Source organism: Macaca thibetana, chromosome 5 (genome assembly GCF_024542745.1).
Source record: "Macaca thibetana thibetana isolate TM-01 chromosome 5, ASM2454274v1, whole genome shotgun sequence".
Classification (NCBI taxonomy): Eukaryota; Metazoa; Chordata; class Mammalia; order Primates; family Cercopithecidae; genus Macaca; species Macaca thibetana.
In genome coordinates, this window is record NC_065582.1 from 20,411,907 (window position 1) to 20,433,431 (window position 21,525).

Sequence of the window (21,525 nt, forward strand, 5' to 3'; positions counted from 1 at the left end):
CACAGGCCAGTGCCACTACACCCAGCTAATTTTTTTTTTTTTGTAGAGGTGGGGTTGCACTATGTTACCCAGGCTTGTCTCAAACTCCTGGGCTCCAGCAGTGCATGCCTTGGCCTCCCAAAGTGCTGGGATTACAGGCATGAGCCACTGCGCCTGGCTTATTTTCTTGATCATTCTCTTTCAAATATCTTGTCTCCCACTTTAACTTAAAAGTCTCACCTATTGCCATGCCATTAAAATTTTCATTATCAATAATAAGAACTCTTTCTTAGCCTCATTTATAATCATCCCATTCCCTGGTCACCACTTCCTGTGTTTCTAGCTTATTTCTTTAGGAGTCTGCCTCCAAAACATCTGTCCCATTTGGATCCATGAATCCTAATAGCCTCCTTTATTCCTCCCTCTTTGTTTCTATTTTCCTTACCTGGCTTAAATTCCATATTCATTTATAATAATTTCCAAAAGGTCAGCTCTCTTGCCCTCTCTTCCGTTATTACCAATAACCAATAACCAAAAAAACTTAACTTTGTGAAATCCAACTCTCCACTTCCTTTGTGCCTAAACCTGGTCAGTGGAATATGGCTGGAGAAAGCATATGACTATCGTAACTAGTCTAACTTTCAATATGTAACCAACAATGTCAAATTAGCACCTTCTGGTCACCCTATTATATTTCCTCAGTGTATTTACTCTTCTACTTCCTAGGTGATTATTTTTTTACCTTCTCTTTGCTTTTCACAAGGACCAATATTTTCTTCCTACTTCACTAAGAAAATAGAAGCAATTGGAAGAAAACTTCCCCACATTTACTTCTGCTAGTCAGTCTTACCTGTTGGCAAATATTTTGCCTTTCTTCCTTTTACTTTGGATGACCTGTTTCTGTTCCCTACTAGGGTCAACTCAACTATTTGTATACTGTGATTCTTTTTTGCCTGCTAAAGGACTTTGCGCTCTTTCTTGCATCATTATCCTTTTTTCTCTCTACTGAATCATTCATGTTAGCAAACAAATATCCTGTATCTTAAGTTTTTTTAAAAAGGAACTTTCCCTTATGTCCTTCCAACTACCTCTCTGTATTTCTGGTCCCTTTAACAACAAAACTTTCCCAAAAGATTGTCTATACTGTCTCCAGTTTATTTCATTTTGAACCCACCTCACTCATGGCTTTCTTTGTCGCAGCTGTTATAAAACAGCTATTGTGAAATGGCTCCTGATGTCTGTATTATTAAATCCACGGGTCATTTTTCTTCTTCCTTGACCTCAGTTTTTGATTCACCTGATTGCTTCCTCCTTCTTTCAATATTCTCTTCATTTGAGTCCCTGGTATTACATTCTTCTGATTTTCTTCCTACCTCATTGACTGCTGCTTCTCAGCCTCGTTTGCAAGTTCCTCCTCACCTCCAGGGCTTTTAAATGCTGAGGTGCTCAGGGTCTCAGTCCTCAGATATCTTCTCTTTTGTATCCATACGAACTTTCTAGAGGATAACATGTATATAAACTGAGTCTCAAATTTGTATCTCCACCTTGGACTCCTTTCCTGAACTTGAGACTGATATCTGTCTTAACATCTCCAGTTGTGTATCTAATAGACATCTCAAAATTAACATATATAAAAATGAACTCTTGATTTCATTCTCTCTCCAAATTGATCTTACTTATTTCAGTAAATGGGAACTCTGCCCTTCCATTTGTTCTCATCTTCCATATTGGAGTCATTATTGACTACTCTTTCTACATCGTATCCTGTCAATCGTGACTTCAAAACGTATTCACAGTCTACTTATTATTTTTACCACTACATTAGTCCTAGCCACCCTCATTTTCCACCAGGGTTATAATATCAATGTCCTGATTAGTCTAACTGCTTTCAGACTTACCCTCTTCAGTCTGCTCTCATGTGAGCAGCCCAAATGTTCCTTTTATGATGGAAGTCAGATCATTACACTCTCCTGCCTGAAACTTTTCAGTGACTTTTCATCCCACTCAGTAAAAGCCAGGGTCGGCCTGGCGCAGTGGCTCATGGCTGTAATCCCAGCATTTTGGGAGGCGGGCCTCGTGACCTTGATCTCACGAGGTCAAGAGATTGAGACCATCCTGGCCAACATGGTGAAACCCCATCTCTACTAAAAATACAAAAAAAAATAAAAAATTAGCTGGGCATGGTGGTGGGTGCCTGTAATCCCAGCTACTCAGGAGGCTGAGGCAGGAGAATTGCTTGAACCCGGGAGGCGGAGGTTGCAGTTAGCCGAGATCGCACCACTGCCCTCCAGCCCGGTGACAGAGTGAGACTTGATCTCAAAAAAAAAAAAAAAAAAAAAAAGGCCAGAGTCTTTACAACCATCTATGAAGCCCCTGACAGCCTCATTACTTTTCCAAGCCTCATTTGCTACTCTTCCCTTGCTAGCCGTAGTACAGCCATGCCACCCACACCTGTTGCCCTGCCCTTAAACATGCCAGGTACTTACCTGCAAAAACGAGTTTGTACTTGCTGCTGTCTTTATTTTGAGGTCTGTGCTCAAAACTTGCTTTATGAATAGAGGCTTTCTTGATCACAGTGTATCAAGTAACAACCATCCCTCTACGCCATCCCCACATTTCTAGTCTACTTTACTCTGCTTTGTTTTTCTCCACAATGTTATCCCTTGCTAATCTATTTTCAATTAGTTTGTTACCAGTTTCCTCCATTACAGTGCAGAAATTCATGAGGGTGGGGATTTTTGTTGTTGTTGTTCACTGATTCTTGGCAAATAGTTCCTGGCCTCAAGTGATCCACCCACCTCGGCCTCCCAAAGTTCTGGGATTACAGATGTGAGCCACCGCAACCAGGCTAAGCTTTTATTCTTAATGTTTAAAAGTAGCTGCTGAGGTGATGGATATCCCAGTTACTCTTATTTGATCATTACACATTGTATGCATGTGTCAGAATATCACATCTATCCCATAAATATGTACAATTATTATGTATCCATTTTTAAAAATAAAATTTAATGTAAAAAACTACTTCAGGTTGAGGTAATGAACAGAAAGTTCTAGAACATTTGAAATTGACTCTGTACATACGTATCTAATTCTTGAAATAGAGACTTGATTTCTGTTAAAGTTATTTCGTTCTTTCAAGTAATTTGAGTAGTATAACTTTGATCTGTAATTTTTTTCTGTGAAGTATGTATTTTAATAAACACTATAATTTTTAGTGTGCTTTTAAGAGTTTTATATAATAAAAGAATAAAACATCACCAGTATTTACACACTGCATTTAATTTTACTTAATTTTGTTGTGGGACTTCCTATGTGTTTTTTGGGGTTTTTTTTTTTTCTTTTTTTTTTGAGATGGAGTTTTGCTCTTGTCCCCCAGGCTGGAGTGCAATGGCGTGATCTTGGCTCACTGCAACCTCCGCTTCCCAGGTTCAGGCAATTCTCCTGCCTCAGCCTCCCGAGTAGCCGGGATTACAGGCATGTGCCACCATGCCCGACTAATTTTTTTGTATTTTTAGTAGAGATGGGGTTTCACCATGTTGGCCAGGCTGGCCTCGAACTCCTGACCTCAAGTGATCCACCCGCCTCAGCCTCCCAAAGTGCTAGGCATGAGCCACCATGTTATATTTAAATATATATTGCTTGTATTTTTAATATAGCTCAGAAAGTTTATAGATAATTTTCTGTTTTTACTTAGTGTTATATATACTTTTTGTATATTTTTACTTGTGATTATCAGTGGTTGTATTGTATATCATTGATATGAAATCAGTCAGGTTGGTTGGATTCTTATTAATGTTCTTTTTAAAAAAAAAATTGTGCCCTGGATCAAAATTTCTTTGGAAATATGTTTTATGTTTTCTAATAGAGTTCAGTGAAATATGAATTCAAAGTAAATTTATTTCATGGACCGTTTTTAAGATGCTTATTTATTCTAAATGGTTTACAAATGTAATCCATTTTAATGTTTGGAATATATACACATAGAGTTCTCTGTCTTCCCAGGGAATAAAACTGCCATTGTGGGGGTAGAGAGAGATGGGAAGTTGGGGGTGTTTGTATCTTTATGTCATTATGTCTGTAAGGAATACACGCTCAAGTGGACTTGTACAAGCGAGTTACCTTATCTCTTGGCCATGTATCAGCCTGACTGAATGGAGAGATCAGAACTGTTGGTGAATCTGGATAAATGATATCATAGAAAGTCCCTAGTGTTTGGGCAGGATTGTAGCCAAGTGTATAATCTGTTTCTTCATATGGCTGATAGAATCAAGTAATGTGTTGGTTTTCTTAATGTTTTCCTTATTTTCAGTTAATATTCAGTATATAAAAATAGCATGCTGTGGAATTTTCAGATTTCAATGGATAATATTCTGAATAATATCTCTACTATCAAATATTCTGAATCATAGGCAAATGATTCAGATGGTAGTCATAAATGTTTTGAATTTCAGGCAGAGTCATTGCCCTCAAACTTCATCAGGCAGACAAATATGGTCTGAGCTAGACCATTGAGAACTAAATAATAATCAGCACTTGAAATATTATATAGCTTAATTTAAAAACATTTCGCTGGCTGGGCGCACTGCCTCATGCCTATAATCCCAGCACTTTGGGAGGCCAAGGTGGATGGATCACTTGAGGTCAAGAGTTTAAGACCTGCCTAACCAACATGGCAAAATCCCGTCTCTAGTAAAAATACAAAAATTAGCCAGGCATGGTGACATGTGCCTGTAATCCAGCTACTTGCGAGACTGAGGCAGAAGATTCACTTGAACCTGGTAGGTGAAGGTTGTGGTGAGCAGAGATCACGCCACTTCACTCCAGCCTGGGTGACAGAGCAAGACTGTCTCCAAAAAAAAAAAAAAAATTTTTTCTTTTTCACTTAAAACTAAGTTTCTGTGAACAGCAACGTGAAAGTATTTAATGCCACAGAACTGCACACTTAAAAAATGATTAAAATGATAAATTTTGTTTTATGTATATTACCACAATGAAAGAAAAACAACATTTGAAGAAAAGAAAAAGTAGGATAAAAAAGAAACAGCAATCAATTGTGTGGAAAGTTTTTCAAATCTTCTAACAATTGAAAGAATTAAAGGAAAATCAACCCCAGATTTCTGAAGTATTTTAAATATGATTTTTGCATGATTGTAAAAATAGGTTTTTCCCTTGATTTTTTTTTTCTTATTTCTTTTTTCTTTTTTTTTTTTTTTTTTGAGACAGGGCCTGCACTGCACTCAAGCTGTAGTGCAGTGGTGCAATCTTGGCTCACTACAGCCTCCACCTCCCAGGCTCAAGCAATCACCTCAGCCTCCCAAGTAGCTGGGACTACGTATGCACACTACCACACCCAGCTATTTTTTGTGATTTTTGTAGAAACGGGGTCTTGCCATGTTGTTCAAGGTGTTGTCAAACGCCTGGGCTCAAGTGATCCACCCACCTCGGCCTCCCGAAGTGCTGAGATTACAGGCGTGAGCCACCACACACGGCCTTTCCCTGGATTTTTTTATCTCATTTTTTAATCTCATTTTTTTAAAAAAGACTTCTTTTGCAAAACCCTGGAAATTAAAGCATCTTTTAGGTTGAAATTCACAATGACTCGTTAGAGTTTTTAACTTCAAGCCTGAAAAAGGAAAGCTTTAACCACTTAAGATACTGTCATGTTTTAATTGCACAAATTTAAGCTAATGTGCATTAAGTTGTTATTATTCAACCTGTCCACAAAATATTCATGTATTGTAAGACTTTTCTTTACTCCAGTTCCTGTTACAGTCACAGGTTTTTTTTAAAGGCTGTGTTAAAGCAAAGGAGTGGCCATTAAGCCACCAGAGGGAGCTCCTTGAATATATTATATTACACTTTAGTACTTTGGCTGTAATTTTTAAAAAGAACACAAACAGTTCTCTCAGTGTGGATGTTTTGTGTTTCATATTATCCTCTTCACTATAGAAATAGTGTCCTGAAAATACCTGTGTGATCTTAGAGGAACAGCTTAGTATTTTCATTTCATAAATATTTGAATATCTTACATGTAGGGCAATATGGACCATTAGAAGATGAACACAATCTTTGCCTTCATGTAACTTACCCAAGAGTGTACGAATATGTAAACATTCTCTTCTTATTCCACACTATTGTGTAATATATATAAAATTCAGTTATTTATATTGAGTTGCTGTATTAATGTTTTTAAATTGCTTAATTGTTTGGTGTTGTAGTACACAAATTTTGAGAATGGTTCTAGACTAACTACTAAAGTTAACCTGTGCAACATGTCAAAATATAGAATGTAGGGCTCTGTGTCCACAAAGATGATGATTTAGCAACTCTTGGGATATGTATTTTTAAAAAATAGCTTTATTGAGATATAATTCACATACTATATGTAGTTTGTGAAAAGTTTTCAGTTAAATGGTTTTATGTATTTATAGAGTTGCATAGTAATCTGCACAATCAATTTTGGAACATTTTTATAACCCCAAAGGAAATCCTTTTTCCAGTAGCAGCCACTCCGCATTCTTCCCCCAACCCCGCAGCCCTAGGCAGCCTCTAATCTACTTTCTGTCTCTATACAGATTTGCTTAATCTGAACATTTTATATAAATGGAATCATATAGTATGTGGTCTTTTGTGACTAGCTTCTTTTACTCAGCATAATGTTTTCACAGTTGATCTATGTTGTAGCATGTATCAGTACTTCATTTTCTTTTTATTGCCAAATATTCATTTGTATGGAAGGAATATGTATTTTTACAAAGCTTCTGGGTAACATTCCCCACTGTTTAAATTCTGTATACATAGAACGTACCTTGAAATGTCAGCTGTGTTTTTGTAATGATACTATGAGGAGCATTACAATTTTTATTTCTTGTACTTCAACAACAGTGCCCCCAGAGATCTCTCATAACTATTTTAAAACAAGGGATTGCTATCCATTAGTGATGGCAAAAACATTCTAGTGGGCAAAGAGCAGGGAATTGTTTGTTTGTTTGTTTGTTTCAAGTGATGGAAAGTAGCAGGGTCTGCTATACATAGCGAAGATATTTTATGAAACTTAGGGGTGTGTATGTATCTTCACTGAGTCCAGATGGGAAATATACTTCTTATTGTGGGTTGCCTTTAGAAAAAGTTTGAAAGCTAATGTTCTTTAAATATTTCAGTATTGTTTTTATGTCATCAACTCTAGTGTCTTTTCTGGGGTAATGTGGTAATGTAAATGGTTAGCTTAGATAGGAGTTGAATTGAAATAACTAGCCAAAATTAGAGGTTAGGAGTTAGGAACTAATAATACGGTGAGGGCGTGGGATAGTTCTAAGAACCGATTGCTTGGGTTATTTTGTCAGAGAGTAAATGCATTCTTTAGTTAATCATAAGAGAGGAATCAGGTGTGAGATTTAGTACCGCTTAGCACATTGTTACTATAGCCTTGAGTTAAAACATATTATACCAATAAAATTGGCTTATGATCATTTAATTAAAATGCCAAAGCACATTACAAAAGACTCGTTATTATCATTTATAAGTTTATTAACCCATTGGATGGTATTACATATTTTAAACATCAGCATTTTCCTGGGCTCATACGCAATAATGTATTCATTAAAGCAAAATAGTTGTGTTTCATTAGAAAGAAATATGCAGTTTAAATTATACCATTGCTTTCGAAAGCAGAAATGTTATCCTTTTGATATTGTTTTCAGTGAAAGTAAATTTTTGTGTGCCTTTCTGATTTTTTAATATATTGTGAGACATTTATTTCAAAAATGCTGTGAGAGTCATGCTTATTTTGTAATATTTTGAATTTGCTTTTCAGGGTTAGAATTTTAGTGCCTATCTGTTATGGTCATTCTACATAATTTAGAAAACTGAAGCAAGGGATAATTTATAAAACTAATTTTATACCAATGACTTTTGTTAAAATATAGCTGCTGTTAAAATGGAATTATTAGTAGAGACAACTTTTTTTTTTAACACTTTTTTTTTTATACTTTAAGTTCTAGGGTACATGTGCACAACGTGCAGGTTTGTTACATATGTATACATGTGCCATGTTGGTGTGCTGCACCCATTAACTCATCATTTACATTAGGTATATCTCCTAATGCTATCCCTACCCCTCCCCCCAGTAGAGACAAATTTTAATGATATAATCAAATGCTGAATTATTTTATTAATAATGTAAATGACCATCAAAGTATTTTTCCCAAGTAATTTTTTTAAGTAAAGTCTGCTTTCCTTTGTATCAAAATCCAGTGTAGGTGAAAAATTGTACAGTATGCTTTTAAAATCATTTTTTCTAAGGTGACTAAAAAATGTAAACACTGGTACATGATAGAATAACTTAAACTTTTCTATAAATTGTTATCTTTTTTGGTATATAGAATTGTATTTCGAATTGTTTGAAAAATTGGTCATGCATTAGGCTTAACCTTGATTACAAAATTGTGTAGTTAACACGGGATAAAATAAAACTGTAGGTCACTTGTAAGAACATATGCAGAAATCCTGGAAAAAAGAAAAGGACTTAAAAAGGGGGAAATCAAGCAGTTTATCAAAAAATAATTAGTAATTATCAGACAGGATTTATTGGAGTAATACAGGGATGTTTCAACAGTAGAAAACCAATTACTGTAATTTTACTGCATTAGCAGATTAGAGAAGAAAACCATATAAAAATCATCTTGGTAGATGCTGAAAAATCAGTGAAACTTAACACTAACTTTTGTTTTTAAAAGTTTGATTCAAGAAACAGAAGGTAAGTTCTTAATACAGTATGTATACACACCTGAAACCTATGGCAGGCTTTATACATAATGATGAAACATTGGAATCATTATTATTAAAGTCAGGAACAAGACAGAGGGATGTGCTGCCATTGCCGTCGTTTAATTATGCCAGAGGTTCTAGATAGAGCAATTAAAAAGAAAGAAATGTAATTAGAAGAGGAGAGAAAACATAGACATGTCATATTTACATTTGATATGATTACCTAGAAAATCTTGGTGAAGCAGCATTAAACTATTAATTAAAGTGGCCTGATGGAAGGGCAACATATAAAAATTAAATGATTATAAAATAAATGGAAAGAAATACCCACACACCCCCCAGATACTTTTATTTTTATTTTATTTTATTTTATTTTTTTGAGACAGGATCTCACTCTGTCAGGCTGGAGTATAGTGATGTGTTCATGGCTCACGGTAGCCTCTACCTCCTGGGCTCAAGGGATCCTTCCACCTCAGCCTCCTGAGTAGCTGGGGCAACAGGTGCGGGCCACATGCCTGGCTAATTTTTAAAAATTTTTTGTAGAGATGGGGACTTACTGTGTTATCCAGGCTGGTCTCAAACTCCTAGGCTCGAGCAGTCCTCCTGTCTTGGCCTCCCAAAGTGCTAGGATTACAGGTGTGAGCTACCACACCAGCCCTGCCCCCGAATACTTTAGAATAGACCTAATGAGTAAAGTATAAGATAATTGTGAAAGAAAGGAATCAAAATTAATAGAATGTTATATATCCATGAAGAAAACAGATGCAGATACAAATAATAACATGAATGAACCTTGAAAACAGTGTTGAGCAAAAGCAAGATACGAAAGAGTATATACTGTATGATTCCATTAACAACCCCAAAGCTAGGTAAACAGTATATAAAGGAAGAAATGTAAATATCTAATATATACCATTATGCATTTCATCCATGTAACCAAAAACCACTTTTACCCCTAAAGCTATTGAAATTTTAAAAATTAGTCATTTTTCCATCTAATAACACATTAATATTACATGTATGTAAAAATTATAGCTAAAATTATTGTATGTATATAGTTGAACTGTATATATATATATCTAAGTACATAAAATAATCTCTAAAGAACACTAATGAAAGTATTAACAGTAGTTACTGTTACCTCTGGAGGTGGAGAGCAAAATAGACCATAAATTTTTAATCTTGTTTGAATTTTATATACTGAATATATAGTCACTATTTTGTTTTTTTTTAATTATCTCCATCATTGGACTTTTGAAATGATATTCTATGATAATACGAGAAAACTTAAACATCCATACCTGAGCACAAAACTGTTCAGTTGATGATTGGGGAAGGACCCTTTTCCACAGTTTCTTTGAATCTAATGTTTCTCTTTGTTTAGCAGCATATCAAAGACTACAATGTTTTTTATTTTTAAAGATAATGTAATTTGGAAGAGAGTTATGGAAGTATTGACTTTACCTTTTTCTTATTTTAAATTTCTGTAAATTTGGGATTTTTTTCAAATAAGTGCCTCAGAATCTTTAATTTGTAGTTTTACTTTTTGTCCAGGCCCATCAAACTCCAGAGAAGAGAGTGAATATTGGAGAAGAAAGGAGGAAAATGTCTGAGGTATAAAGACATCTGTCTGGTTATTTTAAAGCTTTGCAAACATAATTTTAAAAAAGAAACAAAATCCTACTCTAAAGCCTCCAAACCTTCCTTATTTCTTTCAAACAAATACCTGTAACTTCTTTTTTTTTAAAAAAAAAAAAAAAAGAAAAAGAAAAGAAAAACCTCATTGAACATACCTCTGCCATTGGCGTACTAACTTTCCTGATGAAACTAGAAAAAATAGGAATTATCATTGATAAAAATGTTCTTTTTTTTATTTAAGGAAGCAGCAAGAAAGAGAAGGCTGGAATTTATTGAAAAAGAAAAGAAACAAAAGGATCAGGTAGTTTTTTGCTCTTGCTTTTCTACCTTTGGCAAGTTGTAAGTGATAATAGGTTCAAGAGTTGTAAGAAGCTTGTCTTTAAAATTGTTACAGATTATTAGTTTAATGAAGGCTGAACAAATGAAAAGGCAAGAAAAGGAAAGGGTAAGAGGATAATCTATTAAATCTACTTCTTCCTTAAGGAATACACTGATTTTCAGTTTATTGCTAAATGTATTACATGTATTTTATATTAAATACTTGAAATGGTGTTTTGTTTATTTCTTTTCCCCAAAGTTGGAAAGAATAAATAGGGCCAGGGAACAAGGATGGAGAAATGTGCTAAGTGCTGGTGGAGGTGGTGAAGTAAAGGTAGGCATTTTATACCAATATGGTTATACTACCGTTTTTCCCTCCAGTTTCACCTTGTTCTTTAAAATGCATGTACCTTGGGTTTTCTTTTTTTCTTTAGTGTACAATTAATTTTTACCTAGAATTCTTCAACATTTATTATGAATACTTAGTTTTCCTGCATGTGTCTGATATATAACTTGTATTGCTATTATGCGACTATACTCAAAATTGCTTTAAAAGTTTTTTGTAAAGACTATGATAACATTATTCCTGTCAGAGGAATTATTAAAAATGATACACAATTTGTGACACTGCAGCCTAAAATCGTTCTGTAATTTCATGTAGCCTTAAAGATTAAATTCTCAGAAGACGCTTCTTAATCTGATCCCTGTTGTCTCTCCAACTTCATCTCCATCCATTCCCTACCACACACCCTATGCTGTATTCATGCTGAAATGAAGACCATATTTGTAGTTTCATCACTGTATGTAGTCTGCCGAATCTCTTTGTCTTTGCACTTCTGTTTGCCTTTACTTAATAGCACTCCTCCATCCCTCCTCACCCTCACCCCCACCTCCATCCATTTACCTAAATAACCAGTTACCTAGATGAGTTAATCCAAACATTCCTTCTGGGTAGATGCACACTATTTAACTTTGGGCACATTACTGAACTTTTCTGAGCTTTGGTTTCTTGATGGGAAAAAAAAAAAAACAAAACTTTTTTTCTGAGAACAGTGCCTAGAACCTGTCTGGCAAGGATTTCTATAGTAATTTCCCTTTCCTTTCTTTGTTCTGCCATTCTGAATCTTGTACTTCCTCTTTTGCTCATATAGCATCCTACACACATGTCTATTTGTAGTAGGTAGAATTCTAAGATGGTCTTCAAGATTGTCGACCCCTAGTATACATACCTTGTATCATTCCATTCCCTTGAGTGTAAGTGGTACCTGTAAATACTGTGGTATAGCAGCTCACTTGATTAGGTTATGTTATATGGTGAGTGGTGATGGCATGGTCCCTCCCAGGGTTACATTAACATATAAGACTCCTTCATAGCTGACTGGAAGGGGAAAAGAAATTAGAAAGATATAATTCTGCTCACCTGGAAGATAGTAAACATTCATGTGGCAAAACAAAACAGTAGAGATGACCTCTGCAAGTAGTGGTCTCTGATGGGCAACTAGCAAGAAAATTGTGGTCCAAGTCATACAGTCACAAGGAAATTAATTCTGCCAAGAACCAGTTAACTTGGAAGAGATCCCGAGTCTCACTTGAGAATTGTAGCCCTGGCTGACACCTTGATTTCTGCCTGGTGAGATCCTGAGGAGGGGACCTAGCTAAATGCACCCAGACTCCTGAGCCGGGGGAACTGAGATTATAAATAGATACTCTTTTAAGCTGCTAAATTTGTGATAATTTGTTATACAGCAATAGAAGATGAATGAGCTAATTTGTATCACTGAATAAACTGTAAGTCAGTATATCTTTTTTTTTTTTTTTTTTTTTTTTGAGATGGAGTTTCGCTCTTGTTGCCCGCCTGGAGTGCAATGGCACAATCTTGGCTTTCTGCAACCTCTGCCTCCTGGGTTCAAGCGATTCTCCTGCCTCAGCCTCCAGAGTAGCTGGGATTACAGGCATGCATCACCATGCCCAGCTAATTTTGTATTTTTAGTAGAGACAGGGTTTCTCCATGTTGGTCAGGCTGGTCTTGCACTCCCGACCTCAGGTAATCTGTCCGCCTCGGCCTCCCAAAGTGCTGGGATTACAGGCGTGAGTCACTGTGCCCGGCCTAAGTCAATACATTTGCAAACTATAAGTTTCACTCACCTATACCCATTAATCTTGATATTTAAATGTACAATAGATAGATACTTATAAAATTGGATCGATTACAATTCTTACTTGTTGTTTTCCCCAGAAGTTATAATTTGAGTAAAAGTTTGTTTTATCTAGACATATACATTCTGCCCTGCATTTATAGATTTGTTTTTCAGTCTCTTGAGATGCAGAAGTTCTTCGTATCATATTAATAATTCATTAAGAGTAACTTTTTCCAAATTTGTATTAATATAGATTATACAGTGTTTTTAGTAGTATAATTTTATCTTACCTTTAAATAGAACTTATTATCTCCTAAATGATCAGGAATGACTCAGAATCTGGCCCATTCTAAAATAACTAACCTCATATCTTATCTGATTGAAAAGAGAAAGCTTACCAACTTGTACACCTTCAGATCTTGTCAAGCTTTTTTTAATCAAGTCCATGATTAGCATTGAAGTTTTGATGATTTTTTCTTCTCCCTTTTGTGTAATAAAGTGCTTTTTCCTGTGATGTCTAATATAGTTTAATCAGTTTTATTAATGTGTAGTAACTGAGACAATTTTCAAGTTAGATACTGTGTGCTGAATAGATTTCTGTGTCAATTTATAAACTTCTGTAATGTTTTCATTGAAGACTAATAAAACAATTTATCTTCCATGATTTAGAGGAAATTCTATGTCAGGGTCTATATTTATTCCTCATTGAGTTTGAAATATTTTAACTGTTAGGCTGTTTGATTTCTGTGTAGTTGATAAGGACCTGGAGGCTCAATGTAATATGAATCAAATTAAGGAGATCCCCAAAAGAAAGATAAAACTAAAACTAAAGGAAGTATTTCAAAATTAATACTATTATTACATACTTCTAAATAAGAGGCATTATTATTCATAGTATAAATATCCAATGTAAATGTTTTTGATCATTTAGTATCTGCAAAATCTGGACCTTCTTTGCCTTATCCACTTTTAATGTGTCTTTTATGAATGTGTTTTAGAAAAATTATATATTCCACATTTATGGTTATATGGTGATTATAATATGGAAGAGGTGTATCTCGTTTGAAAATATATTGGAATACCATTCGGCAGTAAAAAGAATAGCCTGTTTATACGTGCAAAACCATGGATCAATCTTAAAAACCTGTGAGTGAAAGAAACCAGATAAAAGAGTACATATTTTTTATTTCATTTACATGACATGATAGGAAAGGTGACTCCAACCTGCAGTGACAGAAAGCAGATCAGTGGTTGCTGGCAGTGGGAGCATTTACTGCAAAGGAACACAGGGGAACTTTCTGGGGTAATGAATATGCTTTTGATTGTGGTAGTGGTTATGTGAGTGTCTACATTTGTCAGAATTCAACCTGTGCTTATAATTGGTGAATTTTTATTGCACATAAATTATGTCTCAAACAAACATATTTCATCAGTATTCTAATACAGTATTTTCAACATTATTTTGAGTATGAGCATCTTCTGAGATGTTTACATACTTTTGTTTTTGCTAAAGAGAAACAGAACACTCAGCCAAGTTAAGATGATATTAGCATTGGACTAAACTCGAAGAGTAACCGGTTTCATAGGAAATATGACTACCTTATAACAGAATTCTGATTCTTGACTTCAGGTGTACATTTTGAGGATGTATGTAAGGACCACCTTGATGGAGTTTCCTATTCTAGTAATTTTCATCACTTGTTATTTGAACATCTTTAATCAGTTATCTATGTTTATCTTGTATTGCTTTTTTTTTTAAATAATGCTTATAAAATAGTGTGCAGCTTACAGGATATTAAGACAAATTTTATCTTATTGGGTTACACTGAAGTTTCTTTTATTGGATTCTGACATCTTTCTTTCTTTTTTCTTTCTTTTCTTTCTTCCTTTCTTCCTTTCTTTCCTTTCTTTCCTTTCTTTCCTTTCTTTTCTTTCTTATTGAGACAAGATCTCACTCTCTTGCTATAGTTCAGTGGTGGGATCATGACTCACTGTAGCTTTGACCTCCTGGACTCAGGTGATCTTCCCATCTCCCCATCTCAGCCTCCCGAGTAACTGGGACTACAGACGCATGCCACTGTGCCCGACTAATTTTTTGTATTTGCAGGGATGTGGTTTCACCAAGTTCAGCAGGCTAGTCTCGAACTCCCAAGCTCAAGTGATCCACCTACCTCAGCCTCCCAAAGTGCTGGGATTACAGGCATGTGCCACTGTGCCTGGCCTTTGTTTCTTTTTTTAACCAGACATTTTCCTTAAGATGTTATCACCTGGAAGTTTTCCCTTTTTTACTCTCAGTATTGTGGCTTCTGTTCTTATCACTTCACATGCTCAGAAAACAGTTTTTTAAAGGCTTCCACTCAGCTTTAGTCATATCTGGTGGTCTTATTCTCAGATAAGAAAAGTTGAAATAAGTTGACCTTTGCATTTGAGGTTATTGATTTCTTCTTAATGAAATTCTTTCACCATGACTTATATAGCATTATACAGGTTTTATTTACTTTTATCTTTCTGGCATCTGTTTTTTACTCTGAGTTTTCCATGTAGTTGAGTTCTTTATGTCTCTGTGGTTGAGTCTTTGTCTTTGCCTTTATCCTTTGTCGTTCCTGCAGAGAATCCAGACTTCCTTCAGCATTTACTTTTTCGTTGATTGCCTGTCTTTACTTCTAGGCTTCTTGGCTTGGTGTCAGGGAAGCAACATCCTTCTAATTAATTCCTCTGCCTTACTTTCTTATTTCTGCTTACCATGCGTAATATTGACTTACTGACCTTTAAAACTCTTTTGGTATACTACTGCTGCTAGAAACTTTATAAATCCTTTCTATTGTTATTTATTTTTTGAACACAAGCACCCAGGGCAGGTAGCATTTAGCTATAGCAAGCTTTTATAGCCAAACTTAATACTCCTTATTTGCCTGCCTTCTATTTGTCATCATACTTCCTTCCTCCTCCACCTTCCATACCTAAGTATATATGCATACATTGCTTATTTTTACTTTAATGCATTGGCTCATATTTACTCTCCTTACATTGCTATCAAGACCAGATTAAACAATATCTCTCCCCAAGGCCTTTTTTCTAAATAAGGATTTTACTGTTGATTTTTTTTTTACTATTTTGTGAATTTGCTCAGTACTTAAACTACTTTGGAATCTCTCTGTTGTCACTTGTTTACCACAGAATTGAAAGTTTTTCTAATTTTGTGCTATTTTTCCCAACTTGGAAACTAAAGATAGATATGACTTTTTGCCTCTTTTATATACATATAGAACATGTTTTAATAATTATACCTTCATATGTGCTTGGTGAATTTAAGGATTTGGGGTATATTAAAAGCCATATGCAGACGTTTTTGTTAAATATAATTCTGAGTGTTATATAAAAGCATGCTGTCCTTTACTTATAAGCTATACATAAACTTAATGAAACAGAATTACATGAAACATATATTGGAAGCTTGTTTCAAAACCTTTTAAGACCAGATTTTTCCATATTTACATGAAATTAGTGTCATATTGCTGTTTTCGTTTGTCACATTATGCTTTATTATCACTTACAAAGTATACTGCTTTTTGGCTGTTAAGAGTTATAATAGGAAAACATTTTGCTTTAGGCTTTATGTTTGTTAGTATGTTCATATTAAGTAATTACTTTTTAAAAGTCAAGCACTGAAATTTACTTTTCTTTTGAGACTAGTACAGGCCCGTTAGGCCTTATAAGATAAACACGTGAGAGCTCTTTGTTTAATCCCTAGGCTCCTTTTCTTGGCAGTGGAGGGACTATAGCTCCATCATCTTTTTCTTCTCGAGGACAGTATGAACATTACCATGCCATTTTTGACCAAATGCAGCAACAGAGAGCAGAAGATAATGAAGCTAAATGGAAAAGAGAAATACATGGTCGAGGTCTTCCAGAAAGGTATGGCTATGTTCTGCAGAAGTTGCTTATGCTTTGCTTCTGAGATAGTAATGAAAGTCACTGTGCATATTTATCTACAGCGGAATTCTGCCTGGAGTTCGTCCAGGATTTCCTTATGGGGCTACAGGTCATCACCATTTCCCTGATGCTGATGATATTAGAAAAACTTTGAAAAGATTGAAGGCGGTGTCTAAACAAGCCAATGCAAACAGGTTGGACTGTGATGATTCATGAATTCATCCTTGTGTGTTAATTTGTCGTTTGTCATACATAGCTTAGTACCTACACTTTGTGGATGTTTTCTCCATTGTTCATATATGATGTTTTTTGCCTCTTGGGTGCAATAATTTTCTCAGGTGCAAATTTGGCTCTTGATTACACTGTGGAAAGCATGTAGCTCTCCAGTTCAGCCTGATTTTTGTGTCTTATTTGTCTGTTTAGACTGAATATACTATTTAAAGGAACATGTGATAACATTCTGCCAACATAATTATAACGTTTCATCACCCACTTACTTTAAATAAATCAGGATATAAATCTAAATTGAATCACACTTTATGCAGAACCCCAGTGCATTTTTCGCCCTTTTCTTCATCACTTCAAAGCCTAGTTTTCTCTTTGTTTAGCATGCTTTCTCTTCACATTCATCTCTGATTTATAACTCGTTGTGATCCTGTTCATCATATTATTTCTTTTCTTCCATTGAATTAATTTAATAATGATAACTGATTAATGTATACTGAGCAGAGATAAATAATTGAGGTAAATATAAATTAACATTTATATATATGTTATAAATTATATACAGAAACCTGATACATGTAGCTTATATTTTTTGAGAAAGGAAGGTTGCAGACTTACACATACGCATATTTTTTATGAATAGTGAGACAAATTTTTTGGGAGGCTTTTATTCTCCAGAATTATTGATCTTTCTAGTATATATATTTTTTAATTAGTAAACTTTATTTTTAGAGCGATTTTGGTTCACAGCAAAATGGAGTGGAAAGTACAGAGTTCCTATGTACCCCTTCCTCACACATGCACAACCTCCGTATCAACATCCTCATCTGAGTGATAATGTTTGTTACAATCAAACATTGATCCATTATCACCCAAAGTCCATAGTTTACATTAGAGTTTACTCGTGGTATGTACATTCCATGGCTTTTGACAAATGTATAATTACAGATATCCACTACTGTAATACAAGATAATGTCACTGCTTTCAAAATCCCCTGAGCTCCACCTGCCTCCAACCTCCCTCTCAACTCTTGGCAACCACTGATTGCTTTACTGCCTTCATAGTTTTACCTTTTTTGGAATATCATATACTTGGAATCATATAGTATGTGGCCTTTCACATTGGCTTTTCTCACTTCCTAATATGCATTTAATGTACCTCCATATATCTTCATAGTTTCATACCTTATTTCTTCTTAACACCATTGTATCGATATACCATACTTTTTTTTTTTTTTTTTTTGGTGATTTTTTTTTTTTTTTTTTTTGAGACAGGTGCTTGTCCTATCACCCAGGCTGGAGTGCAATGGCATGATCACGGCTCACTTGCAGCCTTGACCTCTGGGACTCAAGTGGCCCTCCTACCTCAGCCTCCCGAACAGCAGGGACTGCAGTTACTTGCCACCATGCGTGGCTGATTTTTTAATTTTTTTGTAGAATGGAGTGTCGCTATGTTGCCCAGGCTGGTCTTGAACTCCTGGGTTCAAGCAATCCTCCTGCATTGGCCTCCTAAAGTACTGGGATTACAAGCATGAGCCACCACACCAAGCCAGAATAGATGTACTACACTTTATCCATTATTCTACTGAAGGATATCTTTGTTGCTTTTAAGTTATGGCAATTATGAATAAAGCTTCTACAAACATTTGTGAGTAGGTTTTTATGTGGACATGCGTTTTTTAAGTATTTAAACAGATGCCAAGAGGATGATTGCTGGATCGTGTCTTAAGAGTATGTTTGATTTTGTTAAGAAGTCACCAAACTGTCTTCTAAAGTGGCTATACCATTATGCATTCCTGCCAGCAGTGATTAAGAATTCCTGTTGCTCCACATCCTCTCCAGCATTTAGTGTTGTCAGTGTTTTGGATTTTGGCCATTTTAATCAGTGTGTAGTGGTATCTCATTTTAATTAAAATTCCCTATTGACATATTCAGCATTTTTTCATATGCTTCATGCCATCTGTATATCTTTCTTGATGAGTTGTCTGTTCAGGCCTTTTGCTCATTTTTAAATTCATTTTTATATTGTTGAGTTTTTAAAGTTCTTCATATATTATGTATAACAGTCCTTCATAAGGTATGTCTTTGGCAGATATTTTCTTTTTCTTTCTGGCTCATCTTCTCATTCCCTTAATATTCTGTTTTGCAAAGTGGAATGTTTTTATTTTAATGAAGTCCGGCATATCAATTGTTTCTTTCATGGATTGTGTCTCTGGTGTTATAACTGAAAAGTTATCACCATACCCAAGTTCATTTGGGTTTTCTCCTATGTTATCTTCTAGGAGTTTTATAGTTTAATGTTATCTTTAGATCTGTGATCCATTTGAGTTAATTTTTGTGAAGGATGTAAGGTCTGTGTCTAGATTCGTTTTTTTGCACGTGGATGCCCAGTTGTTCTACATCTCTTGAAAAGACTATATATGCTCCTTTAAATTGCCTTTGCTCCTTTGTCAATGATTGGTTGACAAAGGATTTTTATGTGGGTCTACTTCTGTGCTCTCTGTTCTGTTTTACTGATTAAGTCTTGAAATCAGGTAGTTTCAGTCCTCCAGCTTTGTTCTTCAATACTGAGTTGGCTATTCTGGTTCTTTCGTCTTCCCACGTAAGCTTTAGAATCAGTTTGTCCATATCTACAGGCTAGCATGCTGGGATTTTGAATTGGGATTGTGTTGAATCTGTAGATCAACTTGGGAAGAACTGACATCTTGACAATATTCAGTCTTCCAGTACTTCCTATTAGACCTGAAATATCTCCATTTATTTAGTTCTTTGATATATTTTATCAGAATTTTGTAGTTTTCTTCATATCCATGCAAATTTTTTTTGATTTGTGACCTATATATTACATGTTGGGGAGTGCTAATGAAAGTGATAATGTGTTTTTAATTTCAAATTCTACTTGTTCATTGATTATAGATAGGAAAACAATTGACTTTTGTTTATTCACCTTCCATCCTGCAACTTTGCTATAATCACTTTTTCTGGGAGGGGTATTTTTGGTGTTTCTTTTGAATTTTCTACATAGACAATCATGTTATCTGCAAACAAAGACAGTTATATTTCTTCCTTCCCAGTCTGTATACCTTGTGCTTTCTTTCCTTATTGCATTAGCTAGAACTTCCAATATGATGTTGAAGAGTGGTGTTGAGAAAGGACATCTTTGTCGTGTTCCTGATGTTAGCCAGAAAGCTTCAAGTTTCCATTAAATATGTTATCTGTAGGTTTTCTGTAGATGTTCTTTATGAAATTGTGGAAGTTCCTCTTTAAGTTTTCTGAGATTTTTTTAAAGTCAGAAATGGTTGCTGGATTTTGTCAAATGCTTTTTTTTTTTTTTTTTTTTTTTTTTTGCATGTATAGATATGATCATGTGATTTTTCTTCTTTAGCTTATTAATGTGATGGATTAATGTAATCCATTGATTAATTAATCCATTAATTGATTTTCAGATGTTGAACCAGCTGTATTTTCTTATATTTTGCTATAAGAATAAAAATGCCCTTTTCTTTCATAGCTGGCAATCACTTACAAGGAAATGATTTAATTACTATGTGTATAATTTTCTCGTGATCTCTTTCTTAATAATACTCATTGTGTTAGATTTACATACACACTGTAATCTTTCCACTGACGTGGAGCAACAACTTACACTACTCCAAATTTTAGCTACCGTCAGTGTTTGCTTTACTGAAAGGCATTTAATCTTTTTTTCCTTCCTCTCATTCTCAAATTCTTTTTTAATACTCTTTCTTTTGCTGAATTCAAGAATTTTCATGTATTTCTGTTTTTAAAATACCAGCAGCTAACTACCTTGTTATTGTCCTTTCATACAGTGTTCTCAGTCAACTGTTCATACCTCCTTTTTCTCTCCTTTGTGCTCAGTAAAAAAGAAAACCTGAAGAAAAATCACACGAGGCTTTTCTTTTTCTTGTTTTTCTGCTTGCTGAGTGATGTAGGTTAGTTTTAGAAAAATTGGAACATAAAGGAAGAGGGTGTTAGGAAACAGGAAATAAAATAATTCCGAATTCCTACAGAGACAGTCACTGGTGAAGACTTTGGTTAATTTTTTTGCATACTTTTTTCCTTTTCTTTTTCCCGAGATCATGGAAATCAAATCACACATACAAATTTGTATCTTTTTAAATTTAGTGTTCTTACCATACATATTTCCCATGTTAAAAATTGTTTTCAGTTTTTTAATATCTGCATAAAATTCCAGTGCCTGAATGTGCTATGATTTATCTAACAAATCCCCTAGTATAACAAGTTGTTTGTAATCCTTCACCTTTTTGAACATTTTTCTGCCACATTTTATTCTTCATTTTTTATTATTTCTGAAATAGAATCTTACAGAGCAACTTGGGAGGCTGAGGCAGGAGAATCACTTAAACCCAGGAGGCGAAGGTGGCACTGAGCTGAGATCACGCCACTGCACTCCAGCCTGGGTGACAGAGTGAGACTCTGTCTTAAACAAACAAAAAAAGACCAGCATAGTGGCTCAGGCCTATCATCTCCTTTAGTCAGGGTTCTC

The 21,525-nt window shown here is 35.0% G+C and overlaps 1 protein-coding gene across 10 annotated transcripts in view; it reads left to right on the forward strand.

Moving 5' to 3' along the window:
* The window catches only part of NEK1 (NIMA related kinase 1), a 221,442-nt gene that overhangs the window by 38,509 nt on the left and 161,408 nt on the right, over nt 1-21,525 (forward strand). For 6 of the 10 annotated variants that reach the window (XM_050791717.1, XM_050791721.1, XM_050791723.1 and 3 more), the window contains 6 exons: nt 10,300-10,359; nt 10,625-10,684; nt 10,778-10,828; nt 10,961-11,035; nt 16,591-16,754; nt 16,835-16,966. In XM_050791717.1, coding sequence (XP_050647674.1) covers nt 10,300-10,359; nt 10,625-10,684; nt 10,778-10,828; nt 10,961-11,035; nt 16,591-16,754; nt 16,835-16,966 — 542 coding nt within the window. The remainder of the gene's footprint in view (nt 1-10,299; nt 10,360-10,624; nt 10,685-10,777; nt 10,829-10,960; nt 11,036-16,590; nt 16,755-16,834; nt 16,967-21,525) is intronic. The other 4 variants (XM_050791725.1, XM_050791722.1, XM_050791724.1 and 1 more) reach the window with 1 other exon arrangement.